The following is a 17,869-nucleotide window of genomic DNA, read 5'->3' on the forward strand; positions in this document are numbered from 1 at the left end:
TTCTAAGCATATAAAATAAAAATATTTTGAATATAGGGGAACAACTGTATTCAAGAGCGGTACTACAATGTGCTTCTTATAAGCAGAGAGGATACACGTATAATACAGGGATACGGACATAAGCGCGGAAGCCAGACTTCTCCCGTGCTGAACCCTATCTCTGTAACGCCCTTCCATGCACCAACCAACTCTCCACCAGCTTCCACTATTAGAAAACCACACGGGGGTCCAGTACTGAACCGGACTGTCCTGTATTTGCACACTGTGTCCAGAAAATATGAGAGGTAATACTGGACATGTATGTGTCCGGTATTACCTCTCTGGACATAGTGACCTGACTGGCTTTGGAGGCCGCGGTATTTCCCAGAGCAGGGCTGTTTCTAGGAGGCCACGCTGCATCATATGGCGCCACGTTGCCACGACAACGGGATGTTACGTGACGTCACAGCGTCATGCTGCGTCGAGTTGCCATGATAATGGGATGCCTAAAGGCATCGTGACATCCTGTGGCGTCCGGTTGTCATGGCAACGCGGCACCATTTGACGCCGAGCGGCCATATTAACAGGAGTTACTTGCAGGGGAGATGCCGGGAAGACGCCGAGGAGGTTGGGAGATTCCGCCGCCGAAATTTACCATCCGGAGGTTAACTAGGTAAACCCCGAGACCAGAGATACGTGGTCAAAACCCATAGTCTCCAGGTCAAACCCGGAGTGGTCACAACCCTGGTTTTAAGATAAGTCTTAGGATAGAGAGGGTGCTAGTCAGATATTGAGGGGAAGGGCGTTCCAGAGGTGTGGGGGACAGCCTCATCAGTCTCTACTGCTCTGTAAACAGGGCTGCGGGGTTCAAACATATTGTGCAGCTTCCCTATCAGTATAGAGGAAGCGCCCAGGGTAAACACAGCCACCCCTGCTTAAGGCCTCGGATTTAGTGCAGGTGCACGCGCCTGTCGCTTGAGCAATGTATGGACTTTGTTTTTCGGGAGGCGTGGCAGTGACGTCATCAGGCTGGTTCGGCCTGATTGGTTGAAACGCCCAACGTGACGCGGCCGTCGCGCGAAAAAATCAAAGCATTTTGGCGGCTCAAAATGCTGCAGCGCCGTTGCACTTCATCGAGCGCACTATGGCCGGCCTGATAGAAGTGCTGTATGTTGTTCGCGCCCCGCGTGCGCCCTCACACATGGCATCGCGCGCACCACGGCCGCAGCCTAATGCAGCAGTCCAAGCTGCCGTATTTTATTTATTTATTTCCCCCCCTTTAATCCACACAATGATAAGTAATTAGCTAAATTGCCGATCGATCCGTTCTCCTGTGATCGATCGGCGAAGATTCGGCTCAGGGGTTCACTAAATGGCTGTCATTGCAGCAGAAGAGGACCAAAGATGCAAAGTTCTGCGGGGTAGATCATGTGACCAGGCAGACACTAGATACAATTGGTGCACTGCTAGAGAGGGAGGGAGGGCTCAAAAAGGGGGTGTGTCAGAATCTGTTTCAGAAGAGGAAGGGGATGTGACTTGTAAATAGAAACTGGTTGCTATAGAAACCAAAAAGGCTCGTTACATTATAATACATTAAAAATGGCATTCACAGTCAGTTTAAAAAAAATGCTACAAGTATTTTCTCATAGTACAGAACTGATTTATTAAAAAAACACACATGTAGGATATTGCTTGGTCTGCAGCTTAAACATCCCTGCCATCGACTCTTTACTTCAGAAAGCGGCGCAGGTCTTACTGGCAGAGAATGAGTTAAAATATCAAATATAGAGGCAGATAGTCACATGAAAAATCACAAGACACCAATCGATGTTCAAGAAGCAAAATGCAATATACAGACATCCCATCGTAATATGATCCCAGTAAAAAAAACAACACATACCAATAATCACAGTGATATACAATGCAATGTGTAATAACGCGAGAGGTAATGAGAACAATGAAAATGGAATACAAACTCTGAGAATAGCAATATCAAAGAGAAGGAATTCAAAATATAACTACGGGCTGATGCGAATCCTTTTTATATACAGCCAGCTGTGATGTCATTAGCAGAATTCAGACTAGTGAAATCATTTCAACAAAAGGCCCGAGATGAGTGTAACATTGGGTTGCAACATTATAATGACAATGTGTATATATATATATAATATATATATATATATATATATATATTATATATATAAACAACTGTAAATATTACTGTATGTTCATTTGCATGTCTTAGACAGGTCTGCAACCCTATCTTTCTCCATTATCGCCCAGCATACAGCGCTTCCACTGCAGCAAGGGATTCTGGAAATGACATGCAAATGAGCACAGTGCCACCTTTTGTCTCAAGCTCGTATTACACAAGCAAATCCTCAAGCCAATGCATACTGCTTTAAACACAGCTTTTAGAAATTTAGACAGAGGCTGGGATGAGATGCAAAGCCAGTAAACCCACTCACAGACATGTTTCAACCTTGATGGGTATCATCAGTGTGAGGTTGGTTGTACTGGTTAAGCTGGTTTGAGACTAGACTAGGTATATATATATATATATATACAGTGCTTGACAAATCACCCAAAAATCTACTCGCCGAACCAAAAAATCTACTCGCCACCTAGTCCCGCCTCTAATCCCGCCCCCAACCCCCGCCTCTAATCCCGCCCCCAGTCCCTCATTTTAAAAAAACAAATCCTAGTAAGAACATTCGTTTTGACATTAGTTTATTTATTGTATTACATTATACTACAATTAGGTGTGTGTGTGTGTGTGTGTGTGTGTGTGTGTGTGTGTGTGTGTGTGTGTGTGTATAAATGTCGAATCTAGAAAAAAAAGCCAGAATATTTAAAGCAGCAATCCCGCCTGGGATCTTACCTGATCCGCAGTCCCTCAATGTCCAGGTACCCTCATTCCGGCAATGTTATACATTGGAGGGGATGTGTTCCCTACCTGTCTTCTGGGTTAGGGGGGGGGGAGTTCCGATGTCTTCAGTGTGAAGCTTGAGTCAGATCTGGAAGTAAGCAGTATAGGTTATTTCAGTGTAGTATAGAGCAGTTAAGATATATAGGGTAAATAAGATATCCAGATCCCGAGTGTGAGAGAGTGTGGGGAGAGAGAGAGAGTGTGGGGGAGAGAGAGAGAGAGAGAGAGTGGGGGGAGAGAGAGAGAGAGTGGGGGAGAGAGAGAGAGAGAGTGGGGGGAGAGAGAGAGAGAGAGGGGGAGAGAGAGAGAGTGGGGGGGGAGAGAGAGAAAGAGAGAGGGGGGAGAGAGAGAGAGAGAGGGTTGGAGAGAGAGAGAGAGAGAGAGGGTGGGAGAGAGAGAGAGAGAGAGAGAGAGGGGTGGAGAGGAGAGAGAGAGAGAGAGAGAGAGAGAGAGGAGAGAGAGAGAGAGAGGGTGGAGAGAGAGAGAGAGAGAGAGAGAGAGAGGGTGGGAGAGAGAGAGAGAGAGGGTGGGAGAGAGAGAGAGAGAGAGAGAGAGAGAGAGAGAGAGGAGGGAGAGAGAGAGAGAGAGGGAGAGGAGAGAGAGAGAGAGAGAGAGAGAGAGGAGAGAGAGAGAGAGAGAGAGAGAGAGAGAGAGAGAGAGAGAGAGAGAGAGAGAGAGGGTGGGAGAGAGAGAGAGAGGGTGGGAGAGAGAGAGAGAGAGAGGGTGGGGGAGAGAGAGAGAGAGTGGGGGAGACAGAGAGAGAGAGGGTGGGGGAGAGAGAGAGAGAGGGTGGGAGAGAGAGAGAGAGAGGGTGGGAGAGAGAGAGAGAGAGAGAGAGAGAGAGAGAGGAGAGAGAGAGAGAGAGAGAGGGTGGGAGAGAGAGAGAGGGTGGGAGAGAGAGAGAGAGAGGGTGGAGAGAGAGAGAGAGAGAGGAGAGGGTGGGAGAGAGAGAGAGAGAGAGGGTGGGAGAGAGAGAGGGTGGGAGAGAGAGTGAGAGAGAGGGTGGGAGAGAGAGAGAGAGGGTGGGAGAGAGAGAGAGAGAGGGTGGGGGGAGAGAGAGAGAGAGAGAGAGAGAGAGGGTGGGAGAGAGAGAGAGGGTGGAGAGAGAGAGAGGGTGGGAGAGAGAGAGAGAGAGAGAGAGAGAGAGCGGGTGGGAAGAGAGAGAGAGGGTGGGAGAGAGAGACAGAGAGAGAGACGGATAGAGAGAGACAGAGAGACGGATAAAGAGAGGACAGAGAGATGGATAGAGAGAGACAGAGAGACGGAGAGAGAGAGACTAAGGCTGGGGCCATAGAGGGGTGAGCAGTTCGGAACCGCGCTGACGCTGAGGCTCGCCTGCTGAAATCTGCGCGATTTCATGCCCATGCAAGCGAGCCAGCGGGCGCGATCGGGAGACGGGGGAGACTGACGGAGGCGGGGCAGTGACGTCGCTGGGCCAATCCCCCGCGACGCACCGACGTCAACGTCATGGCGCCGTGACGTTGACGCTGCTCCGCGCTGATTGGATGTTTTCCAGCCGACAGTGCTCTGAAAAACAGTTTTGCTGTCGGCTGAAAAATCCAGCGCCTCAGCACGCCTGCGGACGCTCGCGTGAGCCCCCTCTCAAGGCATCCTCATTGAGTATGCAGGGGCTCAGCACGGAGCGTCCGCACGGCTCAGCGCGGCCTGTCCTTCTATGGACTCGGCCAGAGAGAGAGAGAGAGAGACATAGAAAAAGAGAGAGACGTAGAAAAAGAGAGAGACACAGAAAAAGAGAGAGACACAGAAAAAGAGAGAGACACAGAAAAAGAGAGACACACAGAAAAAGAGAGACACACAGAAAAAGAGAGACACACAGAAAAAGAGAGACACACAGAAAAAGAGAGACACACAGAAAAAGAGAGACACACAGAAAAAGAGAGACACACAGAAAAAGAGAGACAGAGAGAGAATGTGAGACAAAGACAGAGAGAGTGCGAGGGCGAGAATGCGAGGGCGAGGGCGACACAGGGAGAAGGCGAGGGCGACACAGGGAGAGGGTGACACTCACAGACACACACACTCACAGACACGCAGAGACACACTCACGCAGAGACACACTCACGCAGAGACACACTCACGCAGAGACACACTCACGCAGAGACACACTCACTCAGGCACACACACAGGCACACGCAGAGACACACACGCAGAGACACACACGCAGAGACACACACGCAGAGACACACACGCAGAGACACACACGCAGAGACACACACGCAGAGACACACTCACTCAGACACTCTGACACACACACACACACACACACAGACACACACACACACACAGACATACACACACAGACACACACACACAGACACACACACACAGGCACACACACACAGGCACACTCACTCACGCAGAGACACACTCACTCAGAGACACACTCACTCAGAGACACACTCACTCAGACACTCAGAGACACACACTCACTCTGACACACACACACACACACACAGACACACACACACAGACACACACACACAGGCACACACACACAGGCACACTCACTCACGCAGAGACACACTCAGAGACACACTCACTCAGAGACACACTCACTCAGAACACTCAGAGACACACACTCGCTCTGACACACACACACACACACACACACACACACACACACACAGACACACACACACAGGCACACACACACAGGCACACACACAGACACACTCACTCACAAGACACTCACTCACAGACAGACACAGACACTCACTCTGGCACTCACACACACACACTCACCGGGTCGCACGCGGCAGCAGGCCCCTCCGCACGGCAGCAGGCCCCTCCGCACGGCAGCAGGTCCCTCCTTAAGGCAGCAGGCCCCTCCGCACGGCAGCAGGTCCCTCCTTAAGGCAGCAGGCCCCTCCGCACGGCAGCAGGCCCCTCCCCCCCCGAAGCACGCTCCCCGAACACCAAGCGGGGATCGGGGGCAGATGATTAGGGGGAGATCATGCGCAGGAGGCGCGCACGGGGGAAGCTGGGTTGGCGCTTCCCCCTCCGTTCCACGTGGGTTGCGCGCGGGGCTTGCTTTGGGCTTCCCCCTCCGTCCCACGTAGGGAGCGGAGGGGGGAGGGAGCGGAGGGGGCTAGATTGCGCGCGGCGCTTGTTTTGGGCTTCCCCCTCCGTCCCACGTGGGGAGCGGGGGGGGGGGGGTGAGGGTGCGGGGGATTCTGGGTTGCTGGGGGGAACAGGCAGCGCAAATGGCAGGACACTCTGCTTGCCCTGTGCACGCGCGCCGGGACCAGACCACAGGATTTGCCGCCATTTTTTTAAACTTTTTTTTTAACCCAATCAGGGAGGGGGATTATTTATTTATTTATTAAAAAAAAAAAAAAAAAAAAAAAAAAAAAATTGGCACGAGCAGGGGAATTCATTGAGCTGCAGCACGGGTCGCCAGCTGCCTAAATCCACTCGCAACGGGCGACTTGTTATCATTATTTGTCGAGCACTGTATATATATATGTAACGGGTATTCCACCCCACCCAATCTCATATATAGTGTGGGTGAGTAGAACATGTAGTGTTACCGGTGTGGTGCGTATACCTGTAGGCTCACAGGAGGGCTGAGCTTCCGCCACGGGGAACCTGGGGCAATTATACTAGGGGTAACCACTTACTCAATAGGTGCAGCGCCTCCACCTGCGATGGCTCCCACCAGAGGGGGAAGTGAATCCTCGCAGGACAAACACAATGATCACATACACAATGGGGTATAATAACTAAGGACTTTACTAACATGTAATACGACACATCACATTCATAACATAACCTGTGTCCCTATCAGGAGGAGACACTAACCATGACGTCTCGCAGGACGATTCCCCAACACTAGGTGATCCCACCCAGTGTCCAAAGAACCCCACCCAATGTCCCGCACTCTTGCAGAGAATCAATGGGTGACTGCGCAGTCACTATTAAGCTAAGGGCCCGGTGGTGCACTTAGAACTGTAGATACCTGCCGAGCACTCCAGTGCTCGGATCAGCAACGCTTCACAAAGGGTCAGACGCGTGATGAATCCGTCTGATCCTATCCTGGCGATATTCTCTGTGACCCCAACGTGGGTCCGAACTCCTTCACTAGAACCGCAGCATCCGCTGAGTCCCTCACTAACACAATAGCAACATGACACATACTACACTATAGGCGTCCCTATAACACAGCATCCTTAAGTGGCTTAAGGGTCAATCTCCTAGGGCCTTCGGGGTTGCCTATCCTATATAGGTAGGTCTTGTACCCACCCTACTCATAATACGGCCCTGGCCATGGATCCCCGGACTGGTTACCGCTATGAACCCCCCCCAGTTGCCTCGTACTACGCGCAACGCCGGCCTGGGCAATGGCTCCCCGGATTGGTTACCGCTATGAACCCCCCCCCTCGCCTCGCCACTCGCAACACGGACCCTGGCTATGGCTCCCCGGACTGGTTACCGCTATGAACCCCCCAGCTGTCTCGTGCCACTAATTCACAACAGGACCCTGGGCTATGGCTCCCCGATTGGTTACCGCTATGAAACCCCCCCAGTTGTCCTTATCTTCCCTGCTGTTCCCCAGTGCCAACTAAAGTAAGTGACAGGTTCCCTATCCTGAGGGCTGTCCCTGGCAACACTCACACTACTGGGGACTCAGGGCTAACTAGGGCCTTAGTGCAGGGAGTCTCCGGCTCCTGCACCCTACCTCCTTCCTCTGTCTGTCTCCTTGCCCTGCTTCTTCCTGACTGACACACAGCTCCAGCCCGCCAAATGTATCTATATCTGTCCAGGGCAGTCCTGCAGCCCTATTGGCTCCTATCAGGCACCTGGTGCCTGCCTCGCTATGCCTCATGGGAATTGTAGTCCCGAGGCCCTTACAATAACATTGGGGCAGCGTGCGCTCCTCCCCTCTGCCTACACTAACCCCTAATGGCCGCCGCAACATCCCTCTCACTGTCCCTACTCTCGCGCGACTCCTGCGCATGCGCGAGTGGTGGAGTAATGGCGGCGCTCTCTTCGCCGGCCGCCGGGACCTTAGAGACGCGATCGCGGCCTTAGCAACGGCCCGATCGCGTCCCCGGCAACCGGCCCGATCGTGGAGACAGCGCACCGCTCCCTGCAATGGCCCCCACCCTTCGGATGGCCGTCGGGTCTGCCGCTGGCCTCCGGCAGCACCCGGCATCTCTCCTGGCCACGGAGGCGCCCTAGGAGGGCGAAGGGGAAAACAGGTGACCTGGTTACACTCTCCCCCTGGTGAAACACCCAACGCCCTCGCTTGGGGAACGACATAACATGGTACAATTTTACACACTGAAAAATGGCATGGCATACCCCGTACACTTAACAGATCGACTGCAACATCCTCAAAACATGGCACATTTTCACACAATGCAAAATTACATGGCATATCACACCCACTATTACCCGAGGCCAGCTGAGTATCAGCTGCTTGCTGAGATCATTTGTGGGGTGCCCCTAACTGATCAGATGGGGGTACCTCACTTTTGCGTCCGTGAGCCTCCCCGGGGTGAATCTCTCGGAAAGCACACTCTGGCGTAACAGTCACTGCTTCAGTGCTACTTCCTCCCCCTGGTGGAAGGAATAGCGCAGTGTCCTTCACACCAACCTTTACTTGATCATCCATGGCCTGGAAGCAGCAGGCCAGGCGGCCAGGACCTTTCCCTCGGTCCACTACGTGACGAATGGGCCGCTTCTTCTTGGGCGCAAAGGAGGCAACTTCTACCAGCTCCTTTGCCACATAGTCCTTGTCCCTACATACGTGCTCAGCTTCCACTGAGAAGCGAGAACTGGACACTGTCTCTTTACTCAAAGTCTCTGCTTCACCGGGCAGGGGGTAAAGAGTAGACACCTTACCCCTGCGGTGATTCTCGGTGGCCAACAGGTCCTCGGGGACGCTGTCAGTTCCCACCTCGGCTGTCTCGGGACCTGCCTCCTGTACTTCTGGGGCAGTCCACTTGCTGTCCTTAAACTCGGGAGCGTTGGATCCCAGTCCTGGGACCATTTGGGTTGGAGCGCACGGGCTCTCACTCAGATCAGGAACCGTAACTCTGGCCTGTTGCACGGCCACCTCCATCGGAGCCTGTGGGGAGCAAGGGGGTTCCTTACCACTCTGCTGGCTTGCGATGGGTTTCTCTCCTTCCTGGTCGTCTGTAGGTACTGGTCCCACGCCTAGGACCGATGATACCTCTGTAGTAGGTCGGACTGACCATTGTAGGGCACACGGGCCCACAGCAGGGTCCGCAACATCGGGATATACCTTTTCCAGGGTACACGGACCCACAGCAGACTCTGTATCCTCTGCATCATCGTTGGGGTGGTTCGCCGGTAGGCGCATCGCCACCGAGGGGACTTCAACCTCTTCACTGGAAACTTCTGCATGCTGGGGTACAATAGACTTCAGTAACCGCACACCGCAACACTCACAGTAGGACCACCATGTCAATGTCTCTCTAGAACAGTCACAAGTGGGGCTAAAACACTGTATGCCCATTTCTCCTTCCACCTCGATGGTCCTGTAGTCGAGGGATAACCGAGACACTTTGGCTCCCTGAGCGTGGGCTTCTTGCAGGCAGGAGCATATGAAGAGAAGAGAATCTACTCCGGGCGCACGCCAGGCCACATACATACTAGGGTGTATCCCTTGACAGTCTATCTCGGTTTCCTGCTCAGAAAGAAAATATTCCATGTCTACGACAATGCCCTCCTCCTGGTGAACAGAAGGGTCTAATGGCTGTTCACTGTGCTCACTCCCCCTGGTGGAATTTAAAGGCGGGGTGTGCTCTATCACTGAGTGACTCTGGCTCTGCACTGAGTCACTCACATTACGGGGGCGGGGCTCTGGTTTTCCCGCCAATCCCGGATGGTTTTCTGCAAAATCATTCTGCGCCTTGGGAGCGGTATCACGTGCACGCATCTCACTTGGAGGAAGTTGCCATGGCGCGGGGTCAGCGTATACTAAAGGGTAACCCTCAGGGGGACACCCGGGCATAAATAACACGGACGGTGACTCAGACGGGCATATATCCCTTGAGGATGACACAACAAAAAGCCGCGATCTCCACGGGGACGTGGAAGCTGGCTCTAAGTCTATAAGAAGAGCGTGCTGCCATCCGGGGATTTTACGCATATGCTCATAGATCTCATCTTCAGATATATTGGCGGGAACGCCTTCTAAGGCCACCACACGGCGGGGACTAAGATTATTTATCCTCAAGGCCCAGGCGAGGACCTCGTGTCCGGACTTGACAACCATGGTGGACAAAAAAATAGGACTTGGACAATTTAGAAAAAAAATGGAACAGGGCACCCCAGGTCTGATCTCAGCAGCGCCTCCAAATGTAACGGGTATTCCACCCCACCCAATCTCATATATAGTGTGGGTGAGTAGAACATGTAGTGTTACCGGTGTGGTGCGTATACCTGTAGGCTCACAGGAGGGCTGAGCTTCCGCCACGGGGAACCTGGGGCAATTATACTAGGGGTAACCACTTACTCAATAGGTGCAGCGCCTCCACCTGCGATGGCTCCCACCAGAGGGGGAAGTGAATCCTCGCAGGACAAACACAATGATCACATACACAATGGGGTATAATAACTAAGGACTTTACTAACATGTAATACGACACATCACATTCATAACATAACCTGTGTCCCTATCAGGAGGAGACACTAACCATGACGTCTCGCAGGACGATTCCCCAACACTAGGCGATCCCACCCAGTGTCCAAAGAACCCCACCCAATGTCCCGCACTCTTGCAGAGAATCAATGGGTGACTGCGCAGTCACTATTAAGCTAAGGGCCCGGTGGTGCACTTAGAACTGTAGATACCTGCCGAGCACTCCAGTGCTCGGATCAGCAACGCTTCACAAAGGGTCAGACGCGTGATGAATCCGTCTGATCCTATCCTGGCGATATTCTCTGTGACCCCAACGTGGGTCCGAACTCCTTCACTGGAACCGCAGCATCCGCTGAGTCCCTCACTAACACAATAGCAACATGACACATACTACACTATAGGCGTCCCTATAACACAGCATCCTTAAGTGGCTTAAGGGTCAATCTCCTAGGGCCTTCGGGGTTGCCTATCCTATATAGGTAGGTCTTGTACCCACCCTACTCATAATACGGGCCCTGGGCCATGGATCCCCGGACTGGTTACCGCTATGAACCCCCCCCCAGTTGCCTCGTACTACGCGCAACGCCGGCCTGGGCAATGGCTCCCCGGATTGGTTACCGCTATGAACCCCCCCCTCGCCTCGCCACTCGCAAAACGGACCCTGGGCTATGGCTCCCCGGACTGGTTACCGCTATGAACCCCCCAGCTGTCTCGTGCCACTAATTCACAACAGGACCCTGGGCTATGGCTCCCCGGATTGGTTACCGCTATGAAACCCCCCCAGTTGTCCTTATCTTCCCTGCTGTTCCCCAGTGCCAACTAAAGTAAGTGACAGGTTCCCTATCCTGAGGGCTGTCCCTGGCAACACTCACACTACTGGGGACTCAGGGCTAACTAGGGCCTTAGTGCAGGGAGTCTCCGGCTCCTGCACCCTACCTCCTTCCTCTGTCTGTCTCCTTGCTCTGCTTCTTCCTGACTGACACACAGCTCCAGCCCGCCAAATGTATCTATATCTGTCCAGGGCAGTCCTGCAGCCCTATTGGCTCCTATCAGGCACCTGGTGCCTGCCTCGCTATGCCTCATGGGAATTGTAGTCCCGAGGCCCTTACAATAACATTGGGGCAGCGTGCGCTCCTCCCCTCTGCCTACACTAACCCCTAATGGCCGCCGCAACATCCCTCTCACTGTCCCTACTCTCGCGCGACTCCTGCGCATGCGCGAGTGGTGGAGTAATGGCGGCGCTCTCTTCGACGGCCGCCGGGACCTTAGAGACGCGATCGCGGCCTTAGCAACGGCCCGATCGCGTCCCCGGCAACCGGCCCGATCGTGGAGACAGCGCACCGCTCCCTGCAACGGCCCCCACCCTTCGGATGGCCGTCGGGTCTGCCGCTGGCCTCCGGCAGCACCCGGCATCTCTCCTGGCCACGGAGGCGCCCTAGGAGGGCGAAGGGGAAAACAGGTGACCTGGTTACATATAATTATACAGTATTATAGTGTGCGCTACACAAATACCTTCCCCAGGCTAAGGTTTATGCAAAAAGAAGGGGGGGGCTGCAGTATAACCCTTCCATTCAACATGGTGAGAAGTTGGTAATGCAAAAGTAACACTGTGTTAACTTGCAGTCAGTTGTTAACTATGCACAAACCCATTCCCACTGCATTACTATTTTTTTAAATGCAGAATAAGTCCCATCTGGTGTACTGTATCCGAGTACTGGATGCACTGTACTATAATGCTTTGCTGCCTCCTAGTCTGCTCTGTGTCTGAGCGGAACACAAATATTTATAAAAATGAACAAAGTACAGTATAGGTTTATCTCGAATTCTTATTAGTGAGGGTAGACTTTATAGCTCATGAAATGGGAACGATTTCTAGGTCTCACCAGCCTGCCAGTAACCTTTGTCTGTGCCTAGCTCAGCTGCAGGGTGGGAGAGGGAGCTGGTGTTAGTATAAACACCCTGGGCAGAGGCTGAACTGTAAACAGCCTTTTACGCAGTAGAATAAATATTTAACTTCTGCAGATTTCGGGGCACACACGTACAGATTTATGGAGCCAGGCTTTGGAATCCAGGTTTCCGGCTATAGATTTGTCATAGGGTTTGAAATCACTCACCTAAAGGATTTTCAGAGGGAAAGATACATTGAGATGCATATCTTATATTGAAGTGTGTCTGGGGTACGTTACAGAGATTAGACAGAGCCAGGCGTGTTAAACACTATCTTTAATTTTCTGATGTAAGTTTACATTTTCTGCTGAGCACATTGTTTTAAGAGAAATGAAAGCTTTCTAGTACATATAGGCCAGAATCCAGCACTGCAAAGGGCTTTGTATCTTCTATATACTGTTGTATCTTTCCACAGCTCATCTATGAAACAAGGGTTTTATATTCGATTCTCTCAGCGGTCTTCGAAACGCCGAGTCCCACTGTCTGTTTCCTGCTTCCATTGTATGGATTTTTTTACTTACTTTACAGTAATTGAGTCATTATTGTCCGGTGAGATTGTACATAATTGCAGTATCATTCAGCTTTTCTGAAATTAAAAAAATATATATATATATATACTGTAAATATATATATATATTTCAATGTTCTCCCCATTTACCACTTACATTGTAAGCTCTTCGGGGCAGGGACTCCTTTTCCTATTGTTTTGTCTGAAGCGCTTATTCCCATTATTATAATATTATGCCATGTGTATTGTACAGCGCTATGTACCTGGATGGCGCTATATAAATATATACATATATATATATATATTTTTTATTTTTTTTTAAATTGTACAATGTAGGCGAGTTCCAACACAACACATTAAAACAATAATGACAGAAATGATTGCCCCAAAATCCTTATAATTGTTTTATATTCATTGGATCTTCGCTGTCTTTTAACCATTTCTGCACAAGTGTCTTAAAATGCATAGAAATGCAGTTGTGTTCATGGAAGTGGGATTTCAATAAAACCCTCATCTGTTCACGTCTTATAGGACCTATAACGTAAATGTGCATTGTTTAATTGTCTAAATGCTCTTTATTTAAGCAGCATCAACACTCCCATTTCTGTCTGCCTGGAAGAAAAACTGAATAGAACTGCAAAAATAAACACAATGATACTGGGGAAATTATTAGTGCTTTGCCAGGCAAATACCCGAAAGCCAAGAAGTCTTTTTTTTTTTTTTTAGGGGATATTAGATTTCACAGTAACATGTACAAATTGTACATTGCACACAGATGGGAGACAGTCTATTCCCTGGAGCTGTGTCAGAGAACAGTTGGCCCTTTAAATTGACTAGCCATAAAGGAGGGGGGGGGGGAAGGCTCTGCATTTGAGGTCTTCAGCAGGGAGGAACTAAAAGGCAAGGGGGAGGGGGGAGTACCATATTGTACCTCTGAGAAGCGAGCATCTGTCACTCTCCATATTGCTCTCAGTCCCAGCCGATCCATCCAGTGCTGGTTCTGCTGCAGCCCGGTCTCCTGCCTCTGATCCCCAGCTTGTCTGCCAGGTATGAAACCCTATTTGGAATATCTATTCTGTTGTAGGCAGCCATGTGGCTGTGTGAGCATGCATGTGCCGAGAGCTGTGACCTGCTAGAAAGCAGATAGTGCAGATAATGCTCCCAGCTCCTTTGTTCTGGCTTCTCTCTCTTCCCCTCTGGGGCTGTGCTGCTGCTTTGTCACATTGCAGCAAAAGCAAGAGAGCCCATCTCACTGGGTTTTGATTATCAGTGGCTGTTATTACCTGTCCATTAATGTCTGTCACGATAATGCTGGACGACTTTACAAGATGGACAACGTTTAGTCCTTTCAATATTATATTTTGATTTTCCATGGAGAAGTAACTAGTTAAATGACATGTAGGTATCTTGCTGGGGTTTCCCCACAAAGAACACCTATTGTTTTATTACGAGTGATCAGTGTGCTGTAATTAATGCAGTGCAGCTGGGGATTTAACATCGGTTCAGCTGTAAGGGGCAGAATCAGATTGTTTTATGCTAAGTGACCCTGTTGGAGGATTAATGTTCTGTGTTTTTGTAGATTGTGCAGGGGGGAGGGAGGGGAGATTAAGGTATAGGCGATTTTATCACAATCATTGTAATCCAATCAATTTGCATCTGGTATATGTCATTTCCCCATCTCTGCCTGTTACAATTGTGAGCTTACACCTCAAATTCTTTACATATCCCTGATAACCAACGTGTATCATTGATGTGCTTAATTCTGTCCATTTGCTAGACCTACGGTTTAACCCTTTGAGGCCTGCAGTGCACGTACTGTAGGGGTTAATACTTGCCATGCTACATCTTGCACCAGCTGCAAAACGAAACGAATATTTTCAGGGCATTTTAAAATGAACCAAAGCCAAGAAGGCCATTACTTTGAATATTTTAAAACGGGTATTGATTTAAGTGGTTCTTTAAATTGCTGCAGCTAGACACATTAGGGCACGCCTGTGTGAAGGGATAATTGTAAGCCTGGAGGGGGTTTATTTTGCATAACAAAGAACACTTTTTTTTTTGTTCTTCCCAGACAGCAGGTCTGTGCCACCTGGATCTGGCAGATTTTGGACACATACCTATGTTGCCAGAATTCTCCAATCTTATCAAATAGAAAAGCATTTATTTTGCTCAAATGTCACACTTCTCCTCTAGGGGTGAGCAACGCATTGCCTTTTTTGGCAGCAAAGAGGGTAACCGGATTAGCAAAATAAGTATAGACCATGGTATGTTTGTTTTTTTTATTCGTGTGTGTCAGTCATTTTGTCAGCTGTCCACAGAATACAAAGTAAAAAAAAAACAAAAACACACATTTGCTTCCCGTTGTGGGAGTGCATGAAATTGGCAAGTTTCCGAGATCTTTGTGTGGAGTTGCCCACGTTAATGGGGATCGTGCATAGAAATCACAGCACCAGATTTTTGAAAGGAGAAAAATCTGCTCGCAAACTATGGGGTTTTCTGACCAATATGGTGCTGTTTATGCAAATCTGTTACATTATTTTTATGTTGATGCTTTTTTGGTAATGTGTTTATAAGACCTCCATGAGATGGAATATGGGCCCTGTTGGCAAACCTGAACTCCCCAATGCTGAATAACATGGCAAAGAATGTAGTGTATGGAGTGGAGCAGCTACAAACTAATCGTTTTTATTCTCTTACTGTAGACATAACAATGGGAGGAAAATTAAGTAAGAAGAAAAAGGGATACTGTTTGGGTGCTGGTAAAGAAGGTGAATCCACAGAAACCACAGAAGTTGAACAAAAAGAACCTGAGATTCAGGATGGCCAAAAAGGTGCAGCTGAATCAAATGGGGAAAAACCTCAGACTGACAAAACAGAGAGCAATGGTGCCAGTGAGCAGAAATCCCAGGCAAAGGAGCAGCCTGGCGAAGAAGTAACGTCCAGTGAAACAACCAAAGATGACTCCAACACGGACCAAATGCCAGAAAGCTGTGTTGATGCAAAACAAGAGCAAGCAGAGAAAACAGAGGCGAGCGTGGAAGCAAGGGGAACGTCACAAGATAAAAAACAAAATACAGAAGGTGCAGAGACGAGTCCGGCTGTGGAAACGCCTCAACTGGTTCAGGAGCCGGAGAAAATCCCGAAGGACGAATTGAATAAGAACTTGCATTCATCCTCTGCTGCTAAGGATTCTTGTAAACCTACTGTTCTAGAGCCAGAGGTGAAGGAGAGTAAGGTGCCAGAGCAGGCTGAGGTGAAGGAGAGTAAGGTGCCAGAGCAGGCTGAGGTGAAGGAGAGTAAGGTGCTAGAGCAGGCTGAGGTGAAGGAGAGTAAGGTGCCAGAGCAGGCTGAGGTGAAGGAGAGTAAGGTGCCAGAGCAGGCTGAGGTGAAGGAGAGTAAGGTGCCAGAGCAGGCTGAGGTGAAGGAGAGTAAGGTGCCAGAGCAGGCTGAGGTGAAGGAGAGTAAGGTGCCAGAGCAGGCTGAGGTGAAGGAGAGTAAGGTGCCAGAGCAGGCTGAGGTGAAGGAGAGTAAGATGCCAGAGCAGGTGGAGGTGAAGGAGAGTAAGGTGCCAGAGCAGGCGGAGGTGGAGAGTAAGGTGCCAGGGCAACGGGAGGCTCCTCAAGTAAATGACGTCATACAAGACTCTGTGGCTCAAGCGCCTCTGCTGTCATCCATCCCAGTGACTGCACAGGACGTCATGGAGTCTAAACAGGAAATGCATCCAGAGCCTGAGCAGAAACAGCCTGTGGCTGAGAAGAAAGTGGATTACCTTGAGAGGGCCTCTGAGCCAGTGTCAGCCCTTGATCCTATGCACCTTCCTCAGCCAATGGCAGAGCAAGCACCTCAAGAGCATGTGCACGCACCTGAGCCAGTGACAGAGCCTGCAGCAGAAGCAGTGGTGGACCCAGTAGTACCAGCACCAGTGGCAGAGCATGCAGTACCTGAGCCAGCGGCAAAGCCAGATGCCAGTGAGTCTGTTCAGGCGCCTATGTCCGAAACTGACACGGAGGCCAAGCACGTGGTTGTATTGCTGGCTGAGCCACCAAAACAAACCCAAGTGCCTGAGCAGCTTGCTCAAGTTAAGACAGATGAACACACTGCTGGCACAAGCGGCATACATCAGGAATCGGGTGGTGGGGGACAGAATCCAATAGCCACTGAAACAGAATCTGCAGGGCAGCCATCCAACGTGGTGGAAGTGGCCTTGGCAAAACAAGAGATGGAAAAAAAGGATCGGATTGCTGAAAGTCCCCCCAAAGGGCAGGAAGATGCCGCAGAACTCAGTATCTCTAAAGAGCCGGAGACCCCCGATGTGCATTTGGGAGAACAAAGTGCCACAAAAAATCTGAACCATGTCTCGGACGTACATGTGCCAGAGCAGGACGTTCAGGGGAGGGAGGCAGACGGCAAAGCCAAAATAAAGGCTGGTCTGGAGACAGAGCAAGATAAGACTGCTTCTAACACTGACGTGGCAGCTGAAATGGCTTCCAAATCCTCAACCACAGAACTGCACGATCCAGCTGCCCAAGCCAATTCCGAAGATAAAATCCTAAACCATGCAACCCCATTTGAAGTAGACAAAGAAAATGTTTCCTCTGCTATGCCGCAAATCAATGACAAACAAGTGGTCCGCAATGGGCTGCCTATCAAAGAAGAAACTAAGGTCAAAGCAAATCTAGAAACCGGCTCATATGACCATCTGATTAGTGACCTAAACAGGCAGAATGAAGATTGTGAAATGCAAGTGTGCACTAACTAATGGTATGGATGAATCACCTTTTCTGGCTCAAAGATGACATGGAAAAATCCCACATTCTGATGTACTGTATACATTTTCAGTGACCAAGCACTTCATGCAAGTTTTGGAAGCCTT

General features: G+C 50.2%; 1 protein-coding gene across 2 annotated transcripts in view; it reads left to right on the forward strand.

Moving 5' to 3' along the window:
* Positions 1–13,886: 13,886 nt before the first annotated feature.
* The window catches only part of LOC142469970 (uncharacterized), a 4,323-nt gene continuing 340 nt past the window's right edge, over positions 13,887–17,869 (forward strand). Inside the window, exons 1-3 of one of the 2 annotated variants that reach the window (XM_075576771.1) lie at positions 13,887–14,043; positions 15,699–16,561; positions 16,592–17,869. The exon at positions 16,592–17,869 is cut by the window's right edge and continues 340 nt beyond it. In XM_075576771.1, the coding sequence (XP_075432886.1) occupies positions 15,707–16,561; positions 16,592–17,755 (2,019 nt within the window). In that variant the 5' untranslated portion in view covers positions 13,887–14,043; positions 15,699–15,706 and the 3' untranslated portion in view covers positions 17,756–17,869. Of the gene's footprint in view, positions 14,044–15,698 lie in introns of both variants that reach the window. The other variant, XM_075576770.1, reaches the window with a different exon arrangement.

This window comes from Ascaphus truei, chromosome 19 (assembly GCF_040206685.1).
Source record: "Ascaphus truei isolate aAscTru1 chromosome 19, aAscTru1.hap1, whole genome shotgun sequence".
NCBI lineage: Eukaryota > Metazoa > Chordata > Amphibia > Anura > Ascaphidae > Ascaphus > Ascaphus truei.